Source organism: Cryptomeria japonica, chromosome 10, assembly GCF_030272615.1.
Source record: "Cryptomeria japonica chromosome 10, Sugi_1.0, whole genome shotgun sequence".
Classification (NCBI taxonomy): Eukaryota; Viridiplantae; Streptophyta; class Pinopsida; order Cupressales; family Cupressaceae; genus Cryptomeria; species Cryptomeria japonica.
Genome location: NC_081414.1, coordinates 585185738 through 585212953, shown reverse-complemented (window position 1 = coordinate 585212953; position 27216 = coordinate 585185738). Strand labels below are relative to the sequence as shown.

General features: G+C 35.0%; 1 protein-coding gene across 1 annotated transcript; it reads right to left on the bottom strand.

Moving 5' to 3' along the window:
* Positions 1-5624: 5624 nt before the first annotated feature.
* LOC131071889 (26S proteasome regulatory subunit S10B homolog B) lies at positions 5625-26672 on the bottom strand. The gene is made up of 10 exons (XM_058007854.2): positions 26277-26672; positions 18774-18893; positions 7861-7997; positions 7582-7743; positions 7367-7453; positions 7173-7259; positions 6735-6872; positions 6400-6591; positions 6161-6259; positions 5625-6066 (listed from the first exon to the last, which is right to left on the bottom strand). The coding sequence occupies exons 1-10, from the start codon at positions 26374-26376 to the stop codon at positions 5992-5994; spliced, it is 1197 nt and encodes a 398-aa protein (XP_057863837.2). The 5' UTR covers positions 26377-26672; the 3' UTR covers positions 5625-5991.
* Positions 26673-27216: the final 544 nt, after the last annotated feature.

Below are 27216 nucleotides of genomic sequence, written 5' to 3'. Positions count from 1 at the left end.
ATATATATTTGTGTGTGTGTGTATATATGTATGTATGTGTGTGTGTGTATGTATATTTATATGTATATGTATATGTATATGTATATGTATATGTACATGTATATGTATATGTACATGTACATGTACATGAATATGTGTGTATATATGTATGTATATACATGTATATATGTATGTATATATACATATATATTATATATGTGTATGTGTATGTGTATGTGTATATGTGTTTGCACACTTACATGAGTGAATACTAATATAAATGTGTATTATATGAAAATAGTGCAATAAATCAAGAGACAAGAGAAGTGAGGGGAGTTCATAAGAATGCATAGAATAAGGATAAAAATACATGAATATACACACAAACCTAACAACACAAATTTGGGGAGAACAATACTAATAGAATAAGATAAAAAAAAAAAAAAAAAAGGAATCTAATGCATAAAAGAGTAAGGTAAAAAATTAAGAAGAAAATCTATGTATGTAAGTATGTTTATGGGTATGTGTACAATAAATGTACATGTGTTTACCTAAAAACATAAAAATAAATTTAAAAATATAAAGATGCACAAAAACAACAAGAAAAAAATTACGAAAGGAAATAAGTGTCAAAATAGAAAAGAGAAGTAAGAAATTTTGTGAATAATTAATTGAGAAGATCCACATATATGTGTGTGTGTGTGAACATATATATATATATATATATATACCAAATTCTCAATTAACACAACATACATTAAAAGAGGATGGAACCCAATAGATCTAGGCATAATCCTAAGATTCTAATTGGATTCATTGGTTGTAATTGATTATCCTCTTTCTTAGTTGAAGTTGGAATGTAATCATGAAATTAGGATAAAACCATGGATAATTGAAGTAAATTGATAGAAACAATAAGCTACAGATGTCCCACAAAGCCACCCACTAAGATCCGGGCAAAAGAAGATGTTTAGAACCTATTCTCAGAAGTTCGACCTGATTTTTCAGGACTAGGTAGCACAGATCCGCCCTGGTCCTTCAAATTTTCCATTGTTGAAAGTTAAACCTATTCGTCACTATCGACTCTACTGAATTTCTTGAGTACATCTCTAGCAGTTGTTTCCTGCACACATAAAGAAAGTGAAAGATTTTTGGAATAGGGGTTTGCCTTAGGTCAAAACCCAGTTTTGTAATTAACCATGAAATTGAATTGATAAATGTAATGAAAGACTGTAATAAAATACTTTCCTTTTAAGGGAAAGGTTGAAATGCTTGAAAAATAATGTATACCTTGGTGAAGTTCTATTTGACCTTCACACAAAGGTTTTAGGGTTTCATGTAGGATGTCTTCATAAAACTTTGATCATGGATGTCATTTTCAATACTTAAACTTCACTTCCACTTCTACTCCAATGCTTGATGAATGGCTAATTGTTTGCTCACTTGAATTGAATTGGGATCATAATTTTGCCTCTTGAAATGTTTAGCTTTTAAATGAGAGGGGTAGACCTCCTTTTATACTTGTCTGTGTGAAAGAAAAAAAAATTGAATTTCAGGAAACCAAAGTGTACCACACCCTGGTCTTGAAAATCAAGACTCCAGAATGGGGAGGGAAATGGACAAGTGATGAAAATGTGAGTTCAGAATGTGCTGTGAGCAAAATCAGTACTGCAATTAGGCATCGAAAGTCAAAATACGAAAGTGAGGCCTAGGTGAGGACGAAATTGTAAGTGAGTACAATTTACAATGCTACATTTAGCCCCCACTTTAGTGGGAGTACAAGACTAAGGATACTCACAATAAATTACATAGTTGCATTGAAAACCTTACACCAAGATATAAAAGAGACAAGACACACTAAGCCCGCGGGGACTTTAGGATCTTACTACTCTAATATTGAGATAAAAGGGACAACACAAGAAAGGAGAAGAGAGAGAACACATGATTGTACTAGCCTAGTAAGATTCGCTTACTATGAGTATGAAAAAAGAAAAATTCTAAATTACAAAGCAAAAGGCTCAGTTTGCAAAGTAACTTGAGTATCAAAAACATGTCATGGTGTGTGCAAAAATTGTAACATTGAGCGGAGTGTATGCCCCCACATTATTGCAATTGTAAATGGCTTATCAAGAGTAATTGCTTTAAGGTAGCATGCATCCAAAAGACAAGCACATTACCACAATGAGATGCCCCCAAGAAAGGACAAATAGGATAATGATCACAAAACATATAGGAAAAAGTACATAAGGGATCCATGAACTATGGGGTCAGTACGCTCTTATGATAAATAATATATATCAATAATATTTGTATCAAATTGACCTCATCCCCCAATGGTAGTGGAATTACAAACACAATGGAAGAAGAGCACAAGTGCCTTTTTTATTCAACACGAAAGAGATGAAAAAGAGAACTTAATGCTTTGCAATTTACAATTACAAAGTCTAGAGTTTCAACTTTTGCAAATCCATCATTTCTTGAGCAACATATTTTATAATCACAAAGATGTAATTTGTTTGTAGTAGATATTTATAACTGAATGCTTCCTTAGTTATTTATAGATTTTCAAAGAAACCTATAAGCAATGAGTAGTGAAATCATTATAGCTTATAGTTTTTTTCTCACCATAGTTGTTGGTGTGATTGTAATGAGAATTTGATATGTGTCCCAACATTTTAATTCATTGTAGATATTATTTGTAATGGTATTTTTCTTATTGCATATGGATTTTTAGGGTTTGGAGAGGAATTATTTAATATGTACAATTGTTTGATATCATACACATTATATAACTAGTTCCTTGTTACACCCTTTTCACTCATATTCACATGTTAAGTTTACTTAAAGATCTAATAATCTTTCTAGAAGTCTCTAGTTGTCATGTGACCTTATCTTATCTTATCTTGAATCAATCTATTGTTCCATAATCAAACAATAGTTTTTCCTTATTGCTCTCTTGTGATAGGCATCTTTTGGTATTGCAAGTGACCTTGGGAGCTTAAATCCATCGGTGACTCCAACATGATATCAAAGCTTCAAATCTATAAGCCCCTCTTAAATATAAGAGATAATTAAGTCAAAAAAAAATTGAGATGCACTTTAGAACAAAATAGACTATCACCATTGAATTTAGAAGGGCCAAAAACCCCTATGGTTTTTCATATATAGCACTCCATATTTTGATGACAAAAACAATTTGCCATTTTAAAAAAGGGTTTGAAAATAAATTTAAAAATCATGTAAATTCGTATGGATCTGTACCATATAGTATCAATCATATAGTAGTCAATTCTCTAGATTGAGTATAGAGAATATTCAACTCTCTAGAAAATATTTGTAGTCTTTTGCATCACCTTTTGCCATCGTTCGTTGGTGTAATAAGAAGGTACAAAGATCGAATTTTAATTAATTAAAAATTCATTTTTAAACTATGATATTTATTTAAGCTCACTTTAGCAAAGCCCCCGATTTCACTAATAAAGTGAGAGGGCTGAACCCACAAGTTGCCTGCGCTCTACCAACCCAATATCATCGACGACATAGTAATTTTCTTTATAAAACTCAGCACTTAAAACACTAGCAAATGATCACATTATGACCAACAGCTGGCCCTAAGGGCCCAAATTTTGCCAAAAATTTACCACATTAGGTATCTTTGGAAAACTAGTTTTTAGCACTTGCCATTGGTGTAAGACATTTTGTCAAATTTTGCTATACATGCATATATTTTTTTATTAAATTCGTACCTTCTTTGGAAAACTAGTTTTGAGCACTTGGCATAGGTGTAAGACATTTTGTCAAATTTTGCTATACATAACATTTATTTATTTTATTAGTCATATCTTCATTTTTAGCCTCTGAGCTTCTAACTTTTTTTTGGTCTAGATCTCTAATTCAACATTGGTAAAGCATTAGCTAAAACAAAACAACTCTATTATTTGATGGCTATAAGAATATGACCATTATATATTCAAGCGCCTTAGATTCAAGCATCTATTACAACAAAACAAAGCCCCCTATCTTGGAAGGATTATTACTCTGCTATTTTAGTCGTTATCTTATACTCCAAAGGAAGTGTTTAACGACCTTTGAAACTTGACTCCTTAAGCTGATAGAATTGTTGAAAAAATATAGTGTAAGCGATGCTTCCAATAGAGACATTATCGCAACAGACCTTACCATACATAATCTTAGCTAAGAACCAAAAATGTACCTTAAAAACTTACAACAAGTGCTTGTCAAGCAAACATAAAACATCATTGCAAATAGACCAAAACCTATCTAAATAACTCAATAGGGCAGTAAAAATCTTAATAGTAAAAGATTCATATTGAATAATGAGATGTAAATGTAGCCTGATAGCCTTCCAAAAATGTTGGACCTAGTCTGCCTAGGCCATTTGTGATGGAAGGATGTTATCCTTAGCTTGGAGTTTCAAACTATGGTGAGAGGATAAGCCAATGAGTTTTCACCATCGCTCTTTTATTTTGAATGCTCTACGTTAGCAAGTAGTTATCAAGTACCTTGTTTTTTTTTTCGATCAACAATTCATCATTCAGCACTCTGCACCCTTGGATGGCTTTCAATTTAACATATTTTTAATGACTAATTTTTAAGGAGCATATACAAGGAATAGCAGAGAAAAAGTCCCTAAATATAACAGTTGTCACCAGACAACAATTTTAGCTTGCTTGGTACCCTTATTGACAATGTTAAAAGACCCCCAGTCCCAAACCCAGGCAAGGTTTGCAGGTTCCATGAGTTTGACCTCGGTAGTAGATCAAACTATCAAAGGAAATGTTTAACTGGCTGCTTCAAAATAATCCATTTGACCAAATGGATATGTAGTGACTGTCTTGCAACGTAGGACTTTCACCGTCTGCGTTGCCATGATTATTTACTATTACATTTTTTGGTTAACTATTAGCATAATGTGCAAGCATCCCCCGTTGACAGAAATGAATTTATCATAATAAGAAAATATATATCAGGATTGCGAGTGTTATGATATTTACCAAGAACAATCTAATGGTAAAAATAGTCAGCTTTGTAGTCTTAGGACTCACTGCGGCATGGCTTGTGGACCATTTGAACCATGCAACCAAAAACAGCCGATATAGCCAAGACATTCTAAGTTTGACAATTTCCAATTACGTGCAATATCATGACAAGAAATTTTCTCTTGTAATATTTATATGTATTATAAACAATGAAAAATTTTAATCAGCACGCAAAAAAAAATCTTGCAAAACCTTTGTGTTCTAGTATTGTCTCAAACAAACCAGAGGACGACGAAGTAATAAGTTTTGAAAACCAAAAACCTCTTACATCTTTCAAACTGAACAAAAGGTTTTAGGCAAATATGCAACAATGTTGCTCAGGAAAATGCATTTAGCTGCCTGTAATTCTGAGGGCAATAAGCTTAGTATATGTTATGCAATTTGACTCGTCAATGCCTAATACCTAGAAGGGTAAAGAATATAACAAAAGAATGATTAAAAACCCAGACAAAAGACTTGCGTTAAGCTTAACAATACATGTAAATATATTGATAAACGTCATAAAACAATCATCCAAATAATACAAGTTAACCTATTTCTTAAATACAGGTTCAGTGAAATATTTAAACTGTGATTGGACCAAAATGCTGATAACAATCCAATAAATTTAAGTAAAATAATTCCCTGTGATCTGGATTACATAATCAGTTGGTTGTTTGAACCAGATGCCTGCATATTCGTACGGTTGACATTCTGCCAAGAAAAAGCAGCAATATTTGCATATTCGTCTGCTTAAGCATTAAAATTTGAATATACAATCCTTAAAGATTGGTAGAACATGCAAAGAATTAGCATTAAACGAGGGCAATTAAAGAACATAAAACATTAATGTCTAACGTCCTGTAATCCATCCTTTGTCATGACAACTGATCGAGTTGAAAGGTAAAATGTCCCTGTATGGACAAAAAATTGCAGAGTCAATTTGTCCCCTTGCTATCTTTTCACCATTTTACTAGTCTTTTCCAAAGTCTGCATTATAGTGTGAACTTGACTCCAGTTTCTTTGCTTCATTCAACTTACGAACAGCCTGCAATTGCAAACATAGGTACAAATTACAAGCCAGAGAACACAAGCAAATCTAATTTTATAAAATGCTTAACAAAAAGGGAAAGAGAATTCACCTTCATAAAATCTTCATGGATTACATAATCACGCTCTGCACGGATAGCTGCCATACCAGCTTCTGTACAAATGTTCCGAAGATCTGCTCCATTGAATCCCTGATAAAAGTTGAAAGAATGCTCAGCAATACAGTGATTAATCAAACAACAATTACCAACTCCAAAACATACCAAAGAAAATTCTAGGATAACAAAGAAATTCGGATAAATTCCAAAGTATTATAGAAATAGAACAAGACCTCAGCAAGCTTTACAACGGCTTCATAATCTATGTCTCCGTGTTTTGCAATCCCTGCAGCATGTATTTTCAGAACTTCCATTCTTGCTTGTTCATTTGGAAGTGGAATCTCAATCTTTCTATCCAAACGGCCAGGTCGAAGCAGGGCTGGGTCCAGAACATCAGGACGATTTGTTGCCATGATCATTTTGACCTACATGTAATGTAAAGATTGCCAATATTTTCAGATCCTAATGAAAACTGCACAACCACCTTGAAGAATCTTAAATAACATTGTTTCTTGTCTAATGCAGTTGATATACAATAACAGCACCTTGAGCACCTTAAACTCAATACCTTTCCTAATTGATCAAAACCATCAAGTTGGTTGAGCAATTCCATTAAAGTTCTTTGAATTTCTCGATCAGCACTAGTCCCTTCACTAAAACGCCGTCCACCAATTGCATCTATTTCATCCATAAATATGATGCATGGCTGCAACAAAAACCGCTATAACATTAAGCATTACATTTATATTAATCAGAATACTTGTAAATTATAAAATTAATAATTTAACTGCTGTGAGGATTAGAGTTGCAAGCATAAAGAGAAACTTTTTCAGCATCAAGACGTTCCAATTATAAATAGGATGTGATGAGCTAGTAATTCACCATACAAATGTTTTGAAATTAAAATAAACTATTATTATATATAAAAGAAATATTTGTATTTGTAATTATATTAACAAACACCAAAAATTACTCTTTTGATGTTCAAATGAATAAGAAAACATACTTGGTGATCCCGTGCATAACCAAACATTTCCCTGATCAACCTCGCACTTTCACCAATATATTTATCTATTATAGCACTTGAAACCACCTGGAAAATAGCATTACAAAAAGGCATAAATCAAACCTCGAGTACAAGAAATAAGAAAGTTGGATTGCATAAAAGTAAAATGGATACCAAAAAAGCTCAGCTAATACCTTAAGGAAATTGGCATCGATGTTGCTAGCAATAGCTCTTGCCAATAGCGTCTTTCCCGTTCCAGGAGGGCCATATAGAAGTACTCCCTGAAATTGGAAGCATATGAATCAATCTCTATGAAAGGATTTCCAACAAGAATAAATTAAACATGCAATTTTAACTTTACATAAACAAGTAGTTCCCATTATTAATTTGCACCCTACACAAGCTTTACCTTAGGAGGCTTGATTCCAACCCTAAGAAAGAGTTCAGGATTCATCAGAGGAAGTTCAATGGACTCCCTCAGCTCTCTTATTTGATCTGACAAACCTCCTACCGCTGAGTAGCTCACATTGCCAGGATCCTCATGAAGCATATTGTAAACAACAGGGTCCACCTGCATCCAATATATGCCAACCAAAAAGATTAGCCTTTTTTCCAGAAAACCCCCTTACAAGATTCTAAAATGATTTGTGCTTGTAACAACTTGATATGAGATTCTAATGCTAGGTACCTCACGAGGTAGAGCCCGCATTATTGTGAGTGTTGTCATGTCAAGAACAACACGCGTGCCTGCAGTGAGCTTATCTTTATCTACCTTATTCCGGCAGCCAACAACATATCTTGGCCCACTGCTAGCTTTCACAATTACTGTACAAAGGAAAATTCTTAGTCCCAAAATTTAAAAAAATAATTTACTTACAATAGTCCAAACATGTGCAGTTAAAATATTAATTTGATCGAATTCAAACATCTGCTGCAGATAGAGTCGTGGGTGATACAGCCAATAGCACATCAGTGAAATAAAAGTGTGTTTCTACCACATCCACGTCCCCTATTGGGAAAAACAGAGAAATAGCAGAATGTTCAAAGGGGATCTTTTGAAGTACCCTCAAAGAGATGGAAACAATATTTCGGAATGAAAATAACAAGGATCGGGGACAAGAGCAAGAGATGGGGATGCATCCAAATGAGGCTAAGGAAAAAATATATACATATTTACTAAATTATATTGGGAAAAAAAGAGAAACAGCAGATTGTTCAAAGGGGATCTTTTGAAGTACCCTCAAAAATATAGAAACAATATTTCAGAATGAAAAACACAAGGATCAGGGACAGAAGCAAGAGATGGGGATGCATCCAAATGAGGCATAATGAACATATATATACATATTTACTAAATTATATCATTCAGTCACCTTTCCAACAACATTTACGCATTTGATTGCATGTTAAGGATGTAAATGTCAGGGATACCAAGACAAAAAATGTGTGCAATTGAAGCAAAGCAATCGAGAAAAGACTATCTAGTGGTACATGATCAATTTTCTGGTTGTAGCCATGTCTTTTATTAGGGTTCAAACAGATTTTGAAGGGACCCGAAACCCTTTTTACATTAAGCTGCCAAAGAGATAAAAATCAGTAAACTGGCCGCAAACCATCAGCAAAAGATCAGACAAAAAACAGAGCAACAAAAGACCAGAATAGCCTAATTCAAAAAATTTAAGAGCCTCAACGCCTTCAGCTTCCAATTGAGTCATACTGAGGACGATCTTCTTCAGGGCCTGGATGTCTTGGGAGGGTTGTTCCACAGATCTCTTCAGATTGGCTCTAGCACACTTGCAAGGGCCTTTATCCTCCTCTTGCCCCTTCATCTTATCCAATGCTTCAATATCCACCACAGTCCCTTTCTGCTGAGATTTTTCCAGTTTCTCTACTAGGGTATTGAACCTATCAGCAAAATTCTTGACCACTCTATGACTAAAGGATACAAGAGAGATAAGGTCATCGTTTATGTTTTTAAACTTATTCTCCAAATAATGAATTCTCCCTTCGTAATCATTTTTCAAAACTTCATTTTTCGCGATCTTTTGCAGAGAATCGACAATAGATTTCCTTTCATCCTCACTCCACAACCCCTCACTGCTTCCTTCCTGTTTGCTGCTGACTGAACAGAGCTTGAGGCTAATGTCCTTAATTTCATGAAAGATCCACTTGTTCATTCTGAAGTTGTCAACCGCAGCATTACGGGCTATTGCCAGCAAATCATTAGGGTTATCCTGATCAAGATCGATGGGAGAAGCAGCATTGAGATCCCTAAGGAAGCTCGTTCTCCCTTTCTTGTTGGTAGCAGGCGCAGACTCCTTAGAAAGGCTGTGAATGGAAGGATCAATCACAAATCTGTTCTCAGAAACAGGGTACTTTTCTTAACAGGTTTAGACAAATTAGACCCCTTCTTCTTGGCCACAAACACCGATTCATCATCCTCTGTTTGCCATTCAACCCCTTCAATGAAGCAACTACCAGATTCCTCTTCCTCAAAAGCCATCTCCTCATTAGATGGGACAGGGAAGAGTTTAGAGGGGGGAGGGAGGGATCAAACCCTCATGGAGCACCGAATTTTTCTTAGGATCTATTCTGTGAACACAAAGTGATGACCAAAAACCCTAGTGTAACGACCATCCATGGAAAAATACCACATGAGTACCTTATGCGCAGCCTGCCACAGAGACTTGATTTTGCCAATTTCATAACCACTCTTCGATGCTTTAACTAGGTTCTTCCTCTCCTTCTCCTCCTTGGGGAATTTCTTGATGGCCACCTCTGAGAATTTCCTGTCCCTAAACACCTTGACCCTTCAGTAGACAACCCAGTGACTAGAGCAATGAATTGCTCATCAATGTCAAATGTTTGCCCAAAGAGAGAAATCCTCCCGTCTTTCTAACCTTTAGCAAATTTGGCTGTAATTCTCGGATTGAAACCATGGAGCCTCTCAAGGTAGGGGGTAACACCTCCCCGCTTTAGAATTCTCCATATTGTTGTGTTGTTTTTGAACTCCTCACAATTTATGGGTTCAATCCTCTTCCTTTCTCCACCCACCTTCAAATAGTCACTAAAATTCATAGTCTAGGCCAGGTGAACCTAAACTAGGGCAAACACAAGCAATGCAACGAGCACCCAGAAAGAGTAAGAAGGGCAGCAAAAATAAAGACTGGAAAACCTCCTTACTTTCACCCAACTCCATGTAATAATGGAAATTAATATCAGGACTAACAGCCACATCATTGAAGAATGGGGAATCGGACACTCCACACATGAGTCCTATCATATATCATCAAGGAATTAACATCCTCTGGCACACAATTTCCAAAGTACCAAATCACCAACTTATTCGCATTAACTCCCTCTTTGGCAAAGAAATCCACCACTCTATTGGCCTCATGGAAGGCATGAGATATGTAAACCTTTTCAAAAGATTTTAAAATGTCTAATGAATTATTAAACCAATTTTCGATAGTCCATGAAGGTTTTTGAATGCCCTTAAGGCATTGTATAATGTTATTCGAGTCCCCTTCTAACCACACCATCTTGCAATTGAGAAGTTTGGCAATGCTTAAACCATGGTAGAGAGAAACAGCTTCAGCAAGGTGGTTTGTCTGACATCCCAAGGGGAGTGCCACCGCTGCAAGGAACCTACCATTATCATCTCTAACCACTCCCCCACACCCAGCCGGCCCAGGGTTACCTTTATCTGGTTGTAGCCATGTTAAAACATGACATATTTACTATATTGTATCATTCGGTCAACTTTCCAACAACATTTATACATTTGATTGCATGTTCAATATGTAAGTCAGGGATATTGAGGCAAAAAATGTGCGATATTGATACAAAACAATCAAGCAAAAAGAGTAGTGGTGCTTGATCAATTTTCTGCAGTGTTCCACGGGGACATGTCTCCCCCCCCAAGGCCCACGTCCCCCCGTCCCCAAAGCTTAAGCCCTTTGTCCCCCATCCCCAACACCCGTGGAACATTGATTTTCTGATTGTAACCATGTTAAAACATGACAGCATACCATGTACAAATTTAAAGAAACTGTAAGAATAACACAGTAAGCTAGTATGTTTTAGTCTATGAACTTTGTCATATTCAAAGAGAGATAAAGAACCCATACACACCAGTACTTAAAAAATGCTAGAGATTAAACATGGAGCAATACATTGCTCTATTATGGAAACAAAACGTGTATCTACTGAACATATTTACATAACATCAGTTATTGTCATTTCTAAGTGATAATGAGAAAGATTACAAAGAAATATTGCCACAGCTAAAAATTTAAAAGGTTCATCGAGCAATTTGTTTTTTCTTCAACCAGAATTTTTCCTTCAAACTTTCATTTTTATTATTTTCCTTTGTATAACTACCTGAACAATGTCAATGACAAGACCTGTTCCTGGGGACCCTGCTGATCAAGCTCCTTGACTTACCTGCAACAAACTATAATAACTCACATTGCCCGATGGCTTGTCATTGGTTCATGCTAATTCATTCCTACAATTTGGAAATTAGCATGTCACTCATAAATTAAGATACAATCCATCCAAAGATCTCACTAACCTGAGAAAACCAAGTTGTTGAGATTACACAGCAGACAACATTCCTTTTTCAAGATGAAATGATTAAATGGATCACCAAAAAATTAGGTTCATCCGAAATAAATTGATAAGAGTAAAAATGAAAACACCCTTACCCAGAAAAATTGAAGGAAATGTTTTCGTGCAGAAAGCTTTAGATCAAATCTTTCCAATAAGTTGGAAAACACAGAGAAACGTTTGGACCCATTGGAGCAGAACAAGTAATCGGGAATCAATCGGTAAACCAAAAGACAGATTTCTTCAAAAAACCATGATTTAATCAGGAAAAAATTGGATAATGATCAAGATTAGGAGTTTTAGATAAAAAGAAAAAAGGGATTAGGATCAGTGTTTTTGGGATTAAAAAAACTAAAAAGATAAAAGATTTTTAAAAATCCTTTTTATGCTAAAAATATCAGCCAACTCACCAAAAATGGTGAAAAATGTCAATAAATCAGTCAAACTCAATTAACCACAATTCAGACTGGTTGACCTGAATACCCAAAAGGGTCCAATGTAACTCCCAACCGCTCCATGTGGGCGCAATAATATCTTCTACACACCTCTTACAAATAGTAAATGGTCGAAATCCCATTTTTGCAACCTTCCTCCAAGAGTTAACTCCTCCCAACTTAGAAAGTAGCTCCTCGATTGACTGTTTGACACTTACGACTTAGGGGGTACAATGTAACTCCCAAGTGCTCCATGTGGGTGCAATAAAATTACCTCTTAAAATTGGGCTATAAATAGCTGGTCAAAGTGCTAGTCGCAGTACACCTAGAAACTCCCTATTTAATGTCTTCTTACAACTGTCATATAATACAGAGCACCAACAATGGAATTGTAAGATTCCTCTAAGTAGAGCACCCTTTTCAATGTGAGCACATTATTTACAATATTTTATACATATATTGAATAATTTATCTAGACCTAGGACTTGGAAGATGATAGACTCTAGTTCCCTAAAAACAAAAATATGGCTAACTTTTTAATTGGAACACAAATCACAAGAAGAGGAATATGGCAAATGCCAATTTGCATGTTGCGGGATACTACTGAAATCTCCATGTCAAACATAACTTTGACTCTACATTACAGAGAACTGTCCTGAAGACCCCCATAACCCTTACCAGAACAATCTAGCACTATTACTAGTCCAAGCACCTCTTGGGTACTGTTGACGTGTTTTTTATGACCATGTCTAACACAGAATAAAGTTACCAACGGTCACCTTACTCTCTCTTGATCAAAATTAGTCCGTATGCTAAGATTGCACAAAAAGTTCAAACAGCTAACTCCAAGGTTCATTCAATGCATGGACGTGACTCAGTTGATTGATGGGTTTGCTGCTAACCCAAGGGGCCTTACGTATTCACTTGAAGAGGATGACATACTTAGGCGAGTTCAAGGATTTTTTATGTGAATGATTTGCAATGAAAGCCCTATTTTTTGGATTTTTGGATTTAAGAGATGCAGAAAAGTAAATGAGGAAAGGTTTAGAGGACTAAGGTAAGGCTAATCTAATCCTATGAACAAGGAGACGGGATTACTTATGCAAGATCCAACCACGCTTCGCTTCGCCAGCAATGCACAACTACACGAAGGCAATGCAATCTTCAAAGGGTGTGTTAAAGATTTTCAAATCATCAATAGAAACCATCAAATCGAACAATCTCTACTGATAATCAAAGTGAAACATACACGAATAATGGGGGCTCAGGCTAACTTTGCACGATATGCAACAATCAGTTGCATACCAAGAGTATGAGCACGAATCTTGCAACAAGCAATCCTATAAATCCAGTCCATCTGATAACATGAAAGCAAATCTAATCTATGAAAAGAGCAAGACCATGTGGATTGCTAAAATAGAACAAGAATACACTATCAAAATCGAACAATGTATTAAGTTGGCTACTTCAACAAATCTTGATGCAACAATCTCAGACAATAATCTCTCCTCCTTTACAAATGAGGGGGTCACCCCTTTATATAAGCTCCTGGCATTGACTACATGCAAAACCCTAATTAGGGTTTTCCCTAAAAGATTCCCCACACATGATGCAACAAGGTGGGAATCTCCAATTAATAACCCATCATGCCCCTATACAATTAATTACAATCCTACCAAAAATGGCACCCATAAAGCATTAATTAACCATTACATTCAAAAAGTGCCCACTATGCAATGAATGTACCCTCATGCAAAAATTGCCCATTATGCCATAAAGGCACCATCATCTCCTGAACGTGACGGCTGCATGCAAAAGGAATCTGCCATTAATTCAATATGCGCTGACCTGGCTATACCACTTGGCAGGAAACCCCTGGGGAGAGAAAACTTTAGGAGAGAAGAATTTGATCCATGAAGAATTTTATTGAAGTTTTTGAACTTGCCTTGCTCTGGAAGAGATTTTCAATGATTTTTCAACATCTCCTATTTTTTTGGAACTTTCCTAAAATTTAGGACTCCGGTCCAAGAGAGAGAATTCTCTCATGATTCCAAATCTGTAAAAAAAAATTCGGATTCTGATAAAGATCTGGTGTCTCAAAATGGAAATTTCAAAAAAACTTCCCGAGGGGATTTTTGCTTTTCATTCCTCCTTGACCCTTGGATTTTCAGGCCTTGGACAAATTTCCTTAGTTTTCTGGCTTGAGCATGGAATTCCCTATGCCTTGGAATTTCATCCTTGGTCGCAAGAGTCTTCCGATATTCTTGGGCGTGGAATCATCTTGGAGGAGAAATTTCATCATCATTTAAACCTTCCTTTCCCATCTTTGAACTTGGGCGTTGAACTGGCTTGATGAAGGAATTCATCTTTTGCACATTTTCCAAAGCCTGGGCATTTTGGCGCCCTTTCATGTTCATGGGCGAAATTTTGCTTGAGGGAATTTCATGTTTTCCATGACCCTTGAAGTTTAACGACCTACTGCTTCCTAGGGCGGCATTTTGCACTGGGCATGGAATTCATGGATTTTTTTATTTTCCATGGCAATCCAACCTTGGCGCCCTCTATCATCTTTGAGCACTATCTATTCATGAAGGAGGAATTCATAAATTTTTACATTTTCCTTCACTGTTGATTTTAACACTTTCAGATTAATGTAAACTCAGAAAATCAGAATTTAATTACTAACTAAATTGATTAAATGAATAGTTTATAGTTTTCCAGATTTAAGCATAACCAAGAAAAGAACAAAATAAGTACAAGACACAATTACCCTGGGAAAACCTCCTAGGAGGAAAAACCCAGCCAGAAAAGATCCTCAGATCTGATTATGGATTGAATTCATATGAAGGTTACAACACTTATCTCATGTACTTGAGGGTGATTGCACTCAAGACTGCACTTTCACAAGCATCAAATTGTTACACCTTGACAGTAATCAGGTCCAAACCCTAGGTCTGCAATCTTTGTATCAGAAGTCTGCTCTTTGATGGACAGCAACCTTATTCCTTAATTCGCTCTCTTCATTGATGAGTTCTGCACCTCATCTAGCAGATGAGGTTCCTGATATGACAGAGGTAATTCACTTTTAACTGCAGATGTAATTTTGCTCCTTATAAATTCGCATTGGCAGGCACATGTATTTCGCATGAAAAATCAAAACTGAATCTGTGTAATTGAGGTGAGAAGTATCTTTATTTATATGATGCATTGTCCATGTATGTCGGCTTATATTTATGTCGGCTTATACTTTAATTTATATTATTTTCCCTTTAATCCGAAATGTATTGTATATAGGGTTGGACCTTTGCATGTGGCGTGGAGTAGCGTGGGGTTCTTTAAGATGTTCTAAGAGGTATAGGGCCCAGCCCTACACGCTAAAGGAGGGACCAGACCCTTAGGCAGATTCCAATGTTGCCTAAGGCAATTGGAATCCGCCATCCCTAATTGCAAACAACATTCACCACCTCCCTTTGGCGCCCTACTATTCCCTAGGGCGTTATTTCCCTTTGGTCGAGGAATTCAATGAATTCCAAATTTTCCCTGCTAACTCCATTTTGGCGCCCTCCACAGTGCTAGGGCGGAATTTCACACTGAAGGAGGAACTCATATTTGTTTGAATTATCCATCATCCCTTGAATTTGGCGCCCTATGACCTTCTTGGGTGGATTTTTGACCTTGTCATGGAATTCTCTACTTGTCCTTCCTTCCATGCTTTCTCCTATTTAGCGCCCTCATGAGGAGTAGGGCGGAATTTGACTAAGGTCAAGGAATTCATAAATTTTCTATCCCTCCATGCATATTACATTTTGGCGCCTTGGATTGCAATCTGGCATGGGTGAAGGAATTCCACTTGTCTTAGATTCTTCATGAACTTCGATGAATTTTTGAGCTTCTTCCGGATGAGGACTTGATGTGATTTCCCGAACCTAGATAAATTTCTCAAGCTTTCTACTTCAGGAATGGGCTCTCAACACTTCGCCGTTTTTTGACTCTCTTTGTCTGCTTTCTGACTTTCCGGAATTAGAAGTAGTTGTGAATGCTTGGCCTTCATCACTTCGCCTGAATGGTTCTGCCAAAAATAAACTTTCAAAAATAGAAACCTTCAGAATGTCAGTGTTAGACCGCCTAGAACAGGACACAGGAATGACTTACTATAAATAGAAAGTTACTAAAAATAGCAAGTTTGATTTTTGGCAAAATGACGACATTCCGAAACTCAATAAAATCCCTAAAAAATAGGAACTTTCTAAAAATAGAAAGTTGTTCCCTTTTGGCTCAAATTTTGCTAGGAGGTTCCTTGAAGGGCCCTGATTCCAGTTGTATGTTTAGTTTTTCCAAAACCCTAACAGAAACCCCTAAAATCTAGGACTAAAGGCAGAAACCCTAAAATTGACAAAATAGGCACTAGACTTCACCAAAACCACTCAAACGAAAAGCAGACTTAATCAATTTGACCCCCGAACATTTGCAAAAATGAGAGACTGACGAGACCGCCACCAAAACCCACAAAAACCAAAACCAAACGACCAAAGGGCCTAAAAGGTAGGGGGTCCCTATCTGAGATGGGGTGATGTGTGATTAGGTCACAACAGGTACCTTTCAGGCTGCTCCATTATCACAGGGCCAGACAAGGTAAGTCCCAGCAACAGATGCAAAGCACCCAGGCAGAGTTGAACTGTCAAACAATAGTCATAATAAAACCACAAAAAACAAGATAAAAATTTAAGAAAAGCAATTACAACAAAAACTCAGAGTTCTAAGCAAGACCTTACTGCATAGAAGAGCTAGAGAGCGTGGTACTGCTATTAATCAAAGTATCCAGATACACCTCCGCCCCTCCCCAAGCACTCGTATACCTATATATATATTTAACTCTTCATTTTTTACTAAATTTTAATATTATTGTAATTTATATTTACTTAATTTATTATAGTTTAAGTTTTAATTAAGATTAAAAAATTAAAAGTGAGTAAATTTTCATTTATTAAGTTTAGATTATTATTTTTAAATTTATTTAGATATATTATATATATGTTTCAATTTGTATTTAAATTTTACTTTATTTTATTTTAATTTAGATTTAACTGAAATTATTGTTAATTTAATTATAGGTCTGTTTTGTATTTTTTGTTTTGCATATTGTAAATGTTTTAGATCAACTGATAATTATTTATGTAGCAACTATGTGTCTATATTGCTTTAAAAGTAATGGAAATATCCTCTAATAACTTAGACAATTATGTTAAATATATGTGTGTGGTTTTTATGAATGTCATATCCAGCCATATCCATATTTAAAGGCTTCAAAAATGGCCATATCCATATCTGTATCTGCATCCCTGTACATGCAACTTTGCTATTAAATCCTACGGCATCTAGTTCTAGTAAACCAATTGCAGGTTTGGATGCTCTCCATAAAGAGCAATACAAATTTGTTCACATAGTTATTGAATTTGACCATGACCATTGAGTATTTTCCTATTTTGAACAAATAATATAATCATAAGTCATAGATCATATGGCATGACTCATTTAATATTTGGATCATCAATTATCAGTTGTGTTTTGTATTTTTGTTTATTTTATACATATAAGTTATAACACTGGTATTGTGGTTAATTTGGCTAGTTTGCTTACATTTTTTATTATTATTATAATTGTACAAGCATTCCCAAGCCATACCAAAATCAAGGACCCAAAAAACTTTGACAAATCCCCAATATAGTTTACCCACATCCATACCATTAACCTGCCAACTCAGTGACTTGATAAACAGTAAAAACCAGCAAATTTAGCTAATACTTATTGCAACGTTGAAAAGAGTGAATAACATGCTCAGAGTTCTATTTAAACTCATAGATAACAAACACAAACATAAAATAAAGGCCTAGGACACACTTTCATAGAATAGGATCAGAGAAAAAGAATTATAATATTATTATGATGTGTACCTTAGAAGATTGAGTGGATGTCAAAACCACGTGCTGGAATGTTTCATCAGTAAGTATGGCAAAAAGTATCCATCACCACATAACAAATACTATTGCAACACATGCAGGTTAACATTGAAATAAATAAACATCTTAGCCAAACACAAGAATACTTATTCTAAAATATATTACAACAGAAATGCATAGCACATAACTGCATTGAAATACTTCAACATATAGCTAGTAGCTTCTTGACACAAAAATTCTTGAGAAAAATAATTGTGCGAAATTTTGATAATTGAAATCCCAAGTAACTAACTTTATCAAGTTTCACACAAAAACATTGTGGCATGAATAAGAGTTTCGCCCATTGAAGCACCAAATAGTATCCAAACAACAGCACTAATAGCCAATCAGTCTGTGCTTTCACTGCCCAAATTGTGGTATACATACAAGAAGAATTGTTTCCATAAACAAATAGACAAAACTTTCAAAAGTTGTCTCATAATTCTCTAAAACTTGTCACCTTCTAAACTCTAGTAATAACTTGACTGTGACCTAACACCCAAAGAGTTAACTATTCTCATAACAAGCAGAGAGATTCTAAAAAGGATGAAGATACTCACATCGTTCATTATCAAGTGGCCTAAGCACTTCCCCAATTATTTGACCAACGCTCTGCAGAGATTTCAAATCATCTTCAGTTTTGTCAAATTCCTTCTTCGCATTCCTCAAAGCCTCACGAACTGCATTTTATAATTTTTACCAAGATTTTCAGATAAAAACATTTGAACAAACTGGATTTAAACTGATATTTCAAGCTAATTGCAAACCACTTAAGAAGCAGCATATCTGTTATCATATAACGTAAAGACAATGAACTGAGATTCCTTATTAATTCTGTAAAGCTTTCAAGATTTTAGTATTATAATATGCATGGCATGAAAGATACAATATGTGTCATTTACATTACAACAGGAATGCAAAGAAAATATTGCAATACATCGTAAGTTATATTGAAAATTTTGGATTTTTCTTGTTTCTCAAAGAAAAACAACGATAAGTTGATTCCACAGAACAGCAATTGTTGATTAAAAAACATAAAACAGGACAAAAGCTTTCTTGCATTTCCCTGCAAATTTCGTGCAACCTTGTGATACACAAAGTTTACATAATCAATAAATCTGAAAGCCTCATATAAAACTATGGTCATTAATCTAACTGACTCATTCATGCATTCATTATGCCGCATGCTTGACTAATGCATTTAGCTGTCTCAATTCATCTGTCCATGCATTCAAAAATCGATCTAATTCCCCCAAAATGGATGAGCTTCCAATCCAAAAAGATAAATCAAGAATCACAGAATACATCTAGAGCATCGAGATGCAAGCTAGAAACTCTTGAAGTATTTTGTTTACCTGAATCAACCATAAAGACTAATCTAAAACACTAGAGCTTTACACTTTTTGGACCAAACACAATGTCTAAGGATTGTAATTCATGGCAAAAAACTCCAAAAAAAAGGTGGTGTAAGAATAAAAGAGCAAAACTGCGAAGAAAATAGTGACCATTGTGTTTTCCACTTTTCACTTGTCCATGGATTGCCAAGAGAAACAATTGTAATTTCTCCACAAAAGTTAATACAGAGATCCATGGTGAGCATTTGTAGTATGTGGCATAGCACTGCAGATAAATCTGCAAACATAGATAGGAGATATGTGCAAAATGCAATGCCTCTCTATTATTTCATTTGTAATTGGTATCCACCAAAATTAATGATTGGCAGTTTATCACAGCAAACAGATTGTCCTATACAAAACACTCTTGAGAGACCTAAATGTAATGTCATAGGTATTACATTTTAGCTGATTTACTTCTCAAACCTTCCAGGATAATCATGCTTGAAGCTGGGTGCTTCTACGGTTTCCTTGCCTCATGTATTGTCACACTCCCATTGCAATTTTTTGGTATGAAAGGTATGCAGAACGAGGGTATTTGTTATATTTGAAATTCCCTCCAGAATTCTCTATTACCCACATGGGGGCTGACATCATAATGTGGACAATACATCAGTCACTTGATGAGCCCCTTTACAACCCCGTGTGAATCTAGTTCATCAACAACAGGCTGCAGCAGTGATTCCATATTGAGGACTTGAAGATCAAACAGCATAAATAATTTTATATATTTGTACTTAAAAAATAAGCTTAAAAAATTATATGCAAATTTGAAAACCACTTGCAAATCTAGTGTAGGGGGTAAACTAAGTAAGCATGCACAAGAGATATACAAGGAAAATTCAAAAAAACAAATCTAAATGGTATATTGATAAGTACTTCCCATTGATATTGCAATTTAAGTGAAAGGATTCAATTTTCTAGCATTTGGCCTTTTCTTAAATTTTCATGGTTAAGGATAATAATTGTAATTGAAAGTTTCAAACCTCTGCTAAAAACTTTGTAAATCCCAAGATACAAGGTGTTATTAAAGTTTGATGAGCTAATCTTTAAATAGCATGGAGTACATTTACTTCTATTTTACTAAGAACATGTTCCATGAGCTGACAATTACCCTTCAATCATTACAGTATTGTCCAAATGTTCTAGCTGCACTGGCATGATACAGAAAGATGTAAAGGAGGTTTCCTTCCATGTCTGCATAGTTCACATCTTGACATTGAAAAGCATCTCTTCTTTCAAAGTATCTCTGTATTATAGTGTGAGTCTACCAAGAAGACTTAGGTGGAAGTTCAACCATGCTCCGATGTGCCATAATGTTGAACATAACTGTTGGAGCAGATGTAGATATCCTTGTTTCACTTCACTTTATGCTATCCAAATACACCACTTAGCTGTTAATGATATCCTTAGAAGAACAATATATAGTTTGATGAGTTTTTTATTTAGTTATAAATGATCAAGTAACGTCTGGAATCTCATAGAAGCAGATATTTTATAATATTCTAATATAAATCAATATATCTTTCCTTGGCAGGGTTCCCAATATTTTCTTGAAAACATTTCAACATATAATATTTGACTCTAATTTTGACCAAAACTTTTCACCAACATATCACAATATTATTGGCAGTATATCACAATAATTTTATTTATTTTTCTAGATAGGCGTCAAACATGCATTCTTATATCATTCTTCTCTAGAATTTTTATAAATGGGTTATACACCTTAAATAATGTAAGTAGTTATTAAGATTTCCTGCTGCCATTACTATATAGCAGTTAGATCTGTTGCCCAGAAACAATGGTGATTATTGCTGTCATTATTTCAAAAATGAACATAATTATCTCTACAGCTGTGAAGACAGTTGCCATTCTTTGGTTTGAAAACCTTGTTGATAGGCAACACGACTGGCATACTTTGATTTGAAAACCTCGTGAATAGGGAGCATCACTGGCATACTTTGGTTTGAAAACCTTGTGAAACATGACTGTAGTTATTGTGACTAGTGATTCAATCAGTGCTGCCGATTAGTGGACTGTGGAAGCTCACTTTTAGGTTTCTCTTGGCTTGCTCTTGACTTACTGTTTCTCATCCATTGAAGAAAATTGGAAGTTTCCTAGAGGATGACACTTGCTTTTCTTAGTTTATTGATATAGTTTTTTAAGTGTGAATCTTTTACAGCTTTGAGTAGTTTTGTTGTCCCTGGCTTTTTCAAGCAAGGCTAGATTAAGTTGTATGGAGGTTTCACCTCCTAGTCTTGATGAGTGTTATAAATTTCTTTTGGTTATAGGCAACAGCTCAATAGATTCCCTCAACTTTCCTCTCAAAAAAAGTTTATATCTATTAAAAATTAAAACTATTCATAAGTTTTTTCACTAAAATAAAATTAATTTGTAACCTTGTGTAGCTGCATCATGAGGGGAAAAACATCAGCAGCGGCAGTGGAGGAAAATATGGCAATCCAATACACAATAGCATTAATCTTCACAAACAATGCTTTCAAAGAATCTAACAAATGATGTGTAGGCTTCATTTCACACCCACAATATTTTTTAAATACTAAAATTAAGAATAATTGATGCATATGAGCAAAAACTGCAAAAAAACATGCAAGAAATCCCCGGCCAACAGGTTGGCAAAATCACAATTTAAACAATGACTTGACCCATACAGTTTTTTTGTAATTTTTACCCAAAAAATAGCAAGAAAATCAGATCTGATAAATCAAAAATTGTGAGTTTGACCAATTTTCAACTAGTCGTGGTGATTTTTTAGTCAAAGATGTTTTTTGTTTCTTTCCACATTTGCACAAGATTTCTTTGAAGGAATCAGAGCAGTTTCTGTTGGTTTTTGTAACTAGGTAGAAAAATAAAAGTTGAATTCTGATTGCCAAAGGCAAAATTAGAATTCAACTTAAGTAATAGGGCGGACCCATTCTTACTATGTGGCCTGTGAATTAGTTATGTATTGGGCTGGGCCCAATAACCATACGTTGTATTATGACAGGACCATTTCCCAACGTGTGGACCCATAAATGTTCACACGCAACACATTATGTATTCCTCCACATGAAACGTGCTAAACACACACCTATATGTAACGTGTGGTTAAGCAATTTATGTTTATAGGGCTAGGCCCAAATGAAACGTGTTACAAGTTGCAAGTTATGTAGGCCCCAAATTGGGCACCAAAGTGCAAAGTGAAATATGTAAAATAAAGGAAATTAGTTAAGGCCGACTTAGAGACTTGAACATGAATCTTGTATATAAACAAGATTCATTCTACACAACAAACATCCTTATCAAGTGCGATTAGCCTTATGCAAGAACAGTCAGCGAATCAGGCATCTTAGAGAGCGAATCCATTAGACAACTTGCTGGGCAAGGTGATGCGCTATACTTCAGTGATCTCCCTCTTCAATTGATGTCGATATTCTGCTCTCCCTGAAGACACACTACAGCTGCATATGCTAGGTTCAGTCTGCCCTAGATTGGCAACCAAATCAGATAAGTAATCTGCTCATAATTAAGAATCTGATCTGAATCTTTCATGCTGGGTTTTTCCTCCAAGAGGGAGGTTTTCCCAGGGTACTTGTGTCTTGTGTTGTGTGTTCTTATTGTTATTTCTGCTTATTCTCAATCTGTTTATAACTTAAGTAACTGGATTAACATCTGATTACCTAAAATCAACAGTTTCTAGGTGGGTAGAAGATTTGACAAATTTCTTCCTTTTCTATTTATAAAAATTTAATAAAAAATATGGCCTGTTTTGCACAAAAGGCCCTAACCCTCAACCCTAAGGCCTTTTTTTTAAGTGGTCTTGGTCATGAATCATCCTGTTCCCTATTCAAATCCAACATCAGAGTCTGATTGGGATCACATCAAAGGCAACTGTCACAAACATTCTGTTGTTTAGAATAAGGACAGAGCACAATGAATTGACTTCTGCAAGTAGAAGAAAATTTCTCCACATGTACAAATGTTATGTGCTGATAGAACTAGGTATCAATATCATTTTTAGCATTTTTAGCACAAATGCAATTAATTCTTGTGTAAAGTAATACAGAATTTGAGCAGATTCAGATAAGAATGCACTTCCTATTGAATAAAATTATAAAAGTTATAATAAATAGAATCAATTTTATCTCCTACAAATGAATAGTTATATAATAGGATTCATTGCACCCTAGCTATTGTATTACGCCACTGTTACCACATTCTTTGGAGCCTAAAATGTGTATCCACCATTGAATTATGGTACAATTAAGCTATAAATAGAATATAGATCCAAAATGGTACTGAGTCTATTATATATTGTAATATTAATCAATGATAAATCAAACTACATGGTACAAGATTTGACAAATCATCTGATATCATAATACAATAACAATATACAAAGCATACCAGAACTATAGTCTATGATAAAAAGAGGTATTGATTGATTATCTCAACTTTCCTAATAGCCAATGCCATCAATACTCTCCCATGGTAGTTCTGTAGCTATTTGTAATCTTTGTAACACCCAAAGCCATCAATATTCTCCTGTGGTAGTTCTATAGTTATTTGTAATCTTTGTAATACATTACATTGTGTTTCCTTACATGCTTAGGGTTCATCTTCCATCCCCTAGGTAGTAAGAACTTAGAATTTTGTGCTGTGCTTTTATCATATAGCCTCTATTTTCTTTTATATATTGAAGCTAAAACTTGACTCCTTATTGCTATATTTGCAGAGTACTTTTGAGTATCATAGACATCATAGTTTTATCATTCAAGGGCATTGAAAAATTCATTTTCTTTCTTTCTGACAGTTGCCACATGTCTCACAGGGGAACTGTAAAATAAAAGGTATGCTAGGGTCTTATTGAGCTTCTGGTAAGAAAGGCTCAATTCGTTTATGTGTTATTTTCAGTGTGCATTGTTCCTTGTATTGAAATAACAGAAACTCACAAAAAAGCCAGGCCTTTATTTTCAAGATTCGCCTCTATTTGCATGAAGCACCCCAAGAATTAAATGCTAACCATTCAATTTAGCATTTGTAAGATCTGCTTAATACTTTCAATTTTGGCAACTGGCTATTCTTCCATTCCAAAGAATAGCCTAACTAATTAGGAACCTTCGTCATCATAGCCAGCTATGGATCTGGAGCCTATCATAGCATTCATCTTAAGAAATTTTATGTTTGATCCCCAGGATACACTAGCAGCTTTGTACATAGTAGGTTCTCTACACTTTCACCTAGTATTAGTTCCACCTACCCACCTATCATAGTTTGATTATCAATATCTATGTTTCATCTATCTACCATCACAATAATGCTTACTTAGCTGATTGGGAGCAATTTTCTTTATCTAGTTTGTGGGTTGGATCCTTGATTGTCACTATCTTGAGAAAACAAATATCACAAACCTAAACTTGACACTCAAACAAGATCAAACTATGCATTACACAAAACATTGAGCTTTCACGAAAATCATGAGCAAGAGACTGATGCTGAACTAAGTCGGATACCTACATATCTTTTTGCCTAATATCTTGCACCTATCTCTATCCAAAGTATCTATGCCTTGACGGATGTATCTTCCCTAAATTAGGCACTAACTATCTACCTATGCCTTGATGAATTTAACACCAAAATGAAAGGGCTTCTAAAACCCTACCTAACACATCTGATCACTGCAAATAGAACTTCAACTACCTTATATGGAGCAGGTAGTTGTGTACCGTATGGTAGTGATGGACAGAAACTTGTAAAAAATGCATCACAGGTTTAAATCCTCACACTGTAAAAAGCCGGTCCATGATTCCGGTGCATATATACAAGGTTGCGTCACAACACGGATAGGATACATCAGAGTGTAAGATTAATGACTTATGTTTACAAAGCAATAAATAAATGACTCATAAATGCTACCTGAGCCCAATTACCCCATATAATGATGGAAACAACGGTAAGAACGTGTAAAGTATAACACTCATTTAATTCACATTTTCAGTTTCTCGTTGAGCATTGGGCTTCAAAATATTCATAGACATCTAACAAAAATGTAAAATAAGTTGAATATATTAAAAAATTATCAAGCAGGGTCAATTTGGATGAGTTCAAATGATATAAATGTGAAGCTTCTAAAGCGGAGAAGCGTTCTCATTCCCAGGTTTTATGATAAAGTGTTGAAATTAATAAGATATAGATATAAAACTCCGCTGCAAGTCTCAGATGAAATTGAGGGAAGAACTACACCTCATCTGTGGCAACTACTCCAAAGATTACCATATATAAAGTTTAAACAACACTTTTCTTCCAAGAGAAGAAGTAATGAGTCCTAATCTCTAACTGACTATTACGTACCAAAATTGCATAAAATGAATCAACCAACTTTATAGACTTGTATGAACAAAAGTAGCAAATCATAAGAAATTTAAATCCCATTAAAACTTATTAAACTATGAAATTAGATAAAAATGAAGAAAAAAGGCCATGAGTAGTGCCCTACTCGTACGGGATTTCAATGGAAGAGGAACCCCATGTGTACGGCATCTAAGACGAAGACTACAGAGCAACAAAGTTTTAGAAAATAAAGAAAAGTTTAATTAATGGCCACAGAATTGAAACCCTAGAACAAAACCTAAATATATTGCAGACCATATTATTTTCATCACATACCGGTGCGAACTCTGCTCTCAAGCTCCTTGTGGTGTAGGAGCTTTTTTCTGTATTCAGTAATTGCGTGCAGACGAGCTGCTGTTTCGTCTGTTTCCGCCATTATCTTGTTTTCCTCTGTTATTTTCTGGCTGTAGGTGGCCTCGAAGAAGGAAAAGCTCAGGGCTTGATAAGATATGGAGGCCAACAGATTCGAAATCCCGATCTGTAAAAGAGAAGACGTAGGGGGAAAAAAAAAAAACGGAATTTTAGCAGTACTTTTCGTTCGTCGTATGCCCTGACCGGGTAGAACAGAGAAAAAACATTTGACGGGATCGGGGAATAGGAGGAAGAGAAGGTGTGAGAAGGAAGCGAAGGTTTGAGAAAAGCTTTTGCTTTTACTCACTTTTTGCCTTTCTATGTCATATGCATAACACCAGAAACGGTGCAATTCAATGGCTATGTCTATAGGTAACAATATTTATTTTTGCTTTAATTGAAGGACTTCAATTTTTTTATTTTAGTTTACAATAACAAATGGTTGCTTACTTAATAGAATTATAAATTATTTTAGATAAATTTACAAAAAGGACAATCAGAAATTTTTAACTTACAATGTTACATTTCTTTGCACTCCAAATATTTTATGATGGATCATGTGAAATGTTGATACTAAAAAATTACACAATTATATCTAAAATCAATTAAATGGTATTTATATTTATTAATAAATGATATTATTAATATAATTTTTACTATAAAATATTGATCTTATGATATCTAAATAGTTATCAAATTTAAGTTAAATGGTAAGAGTGTCTTTTTATGGTCATAACATCAGGTGCTTCTCCCCCTGCTTCCATTGTAGGGCATCTCTCGACATAATTAATGTTTAATGACCATTTAATTTCATAATTTTATATGCATAATCTTCATTCATTTTAATAAATTCAATTATGCAGTC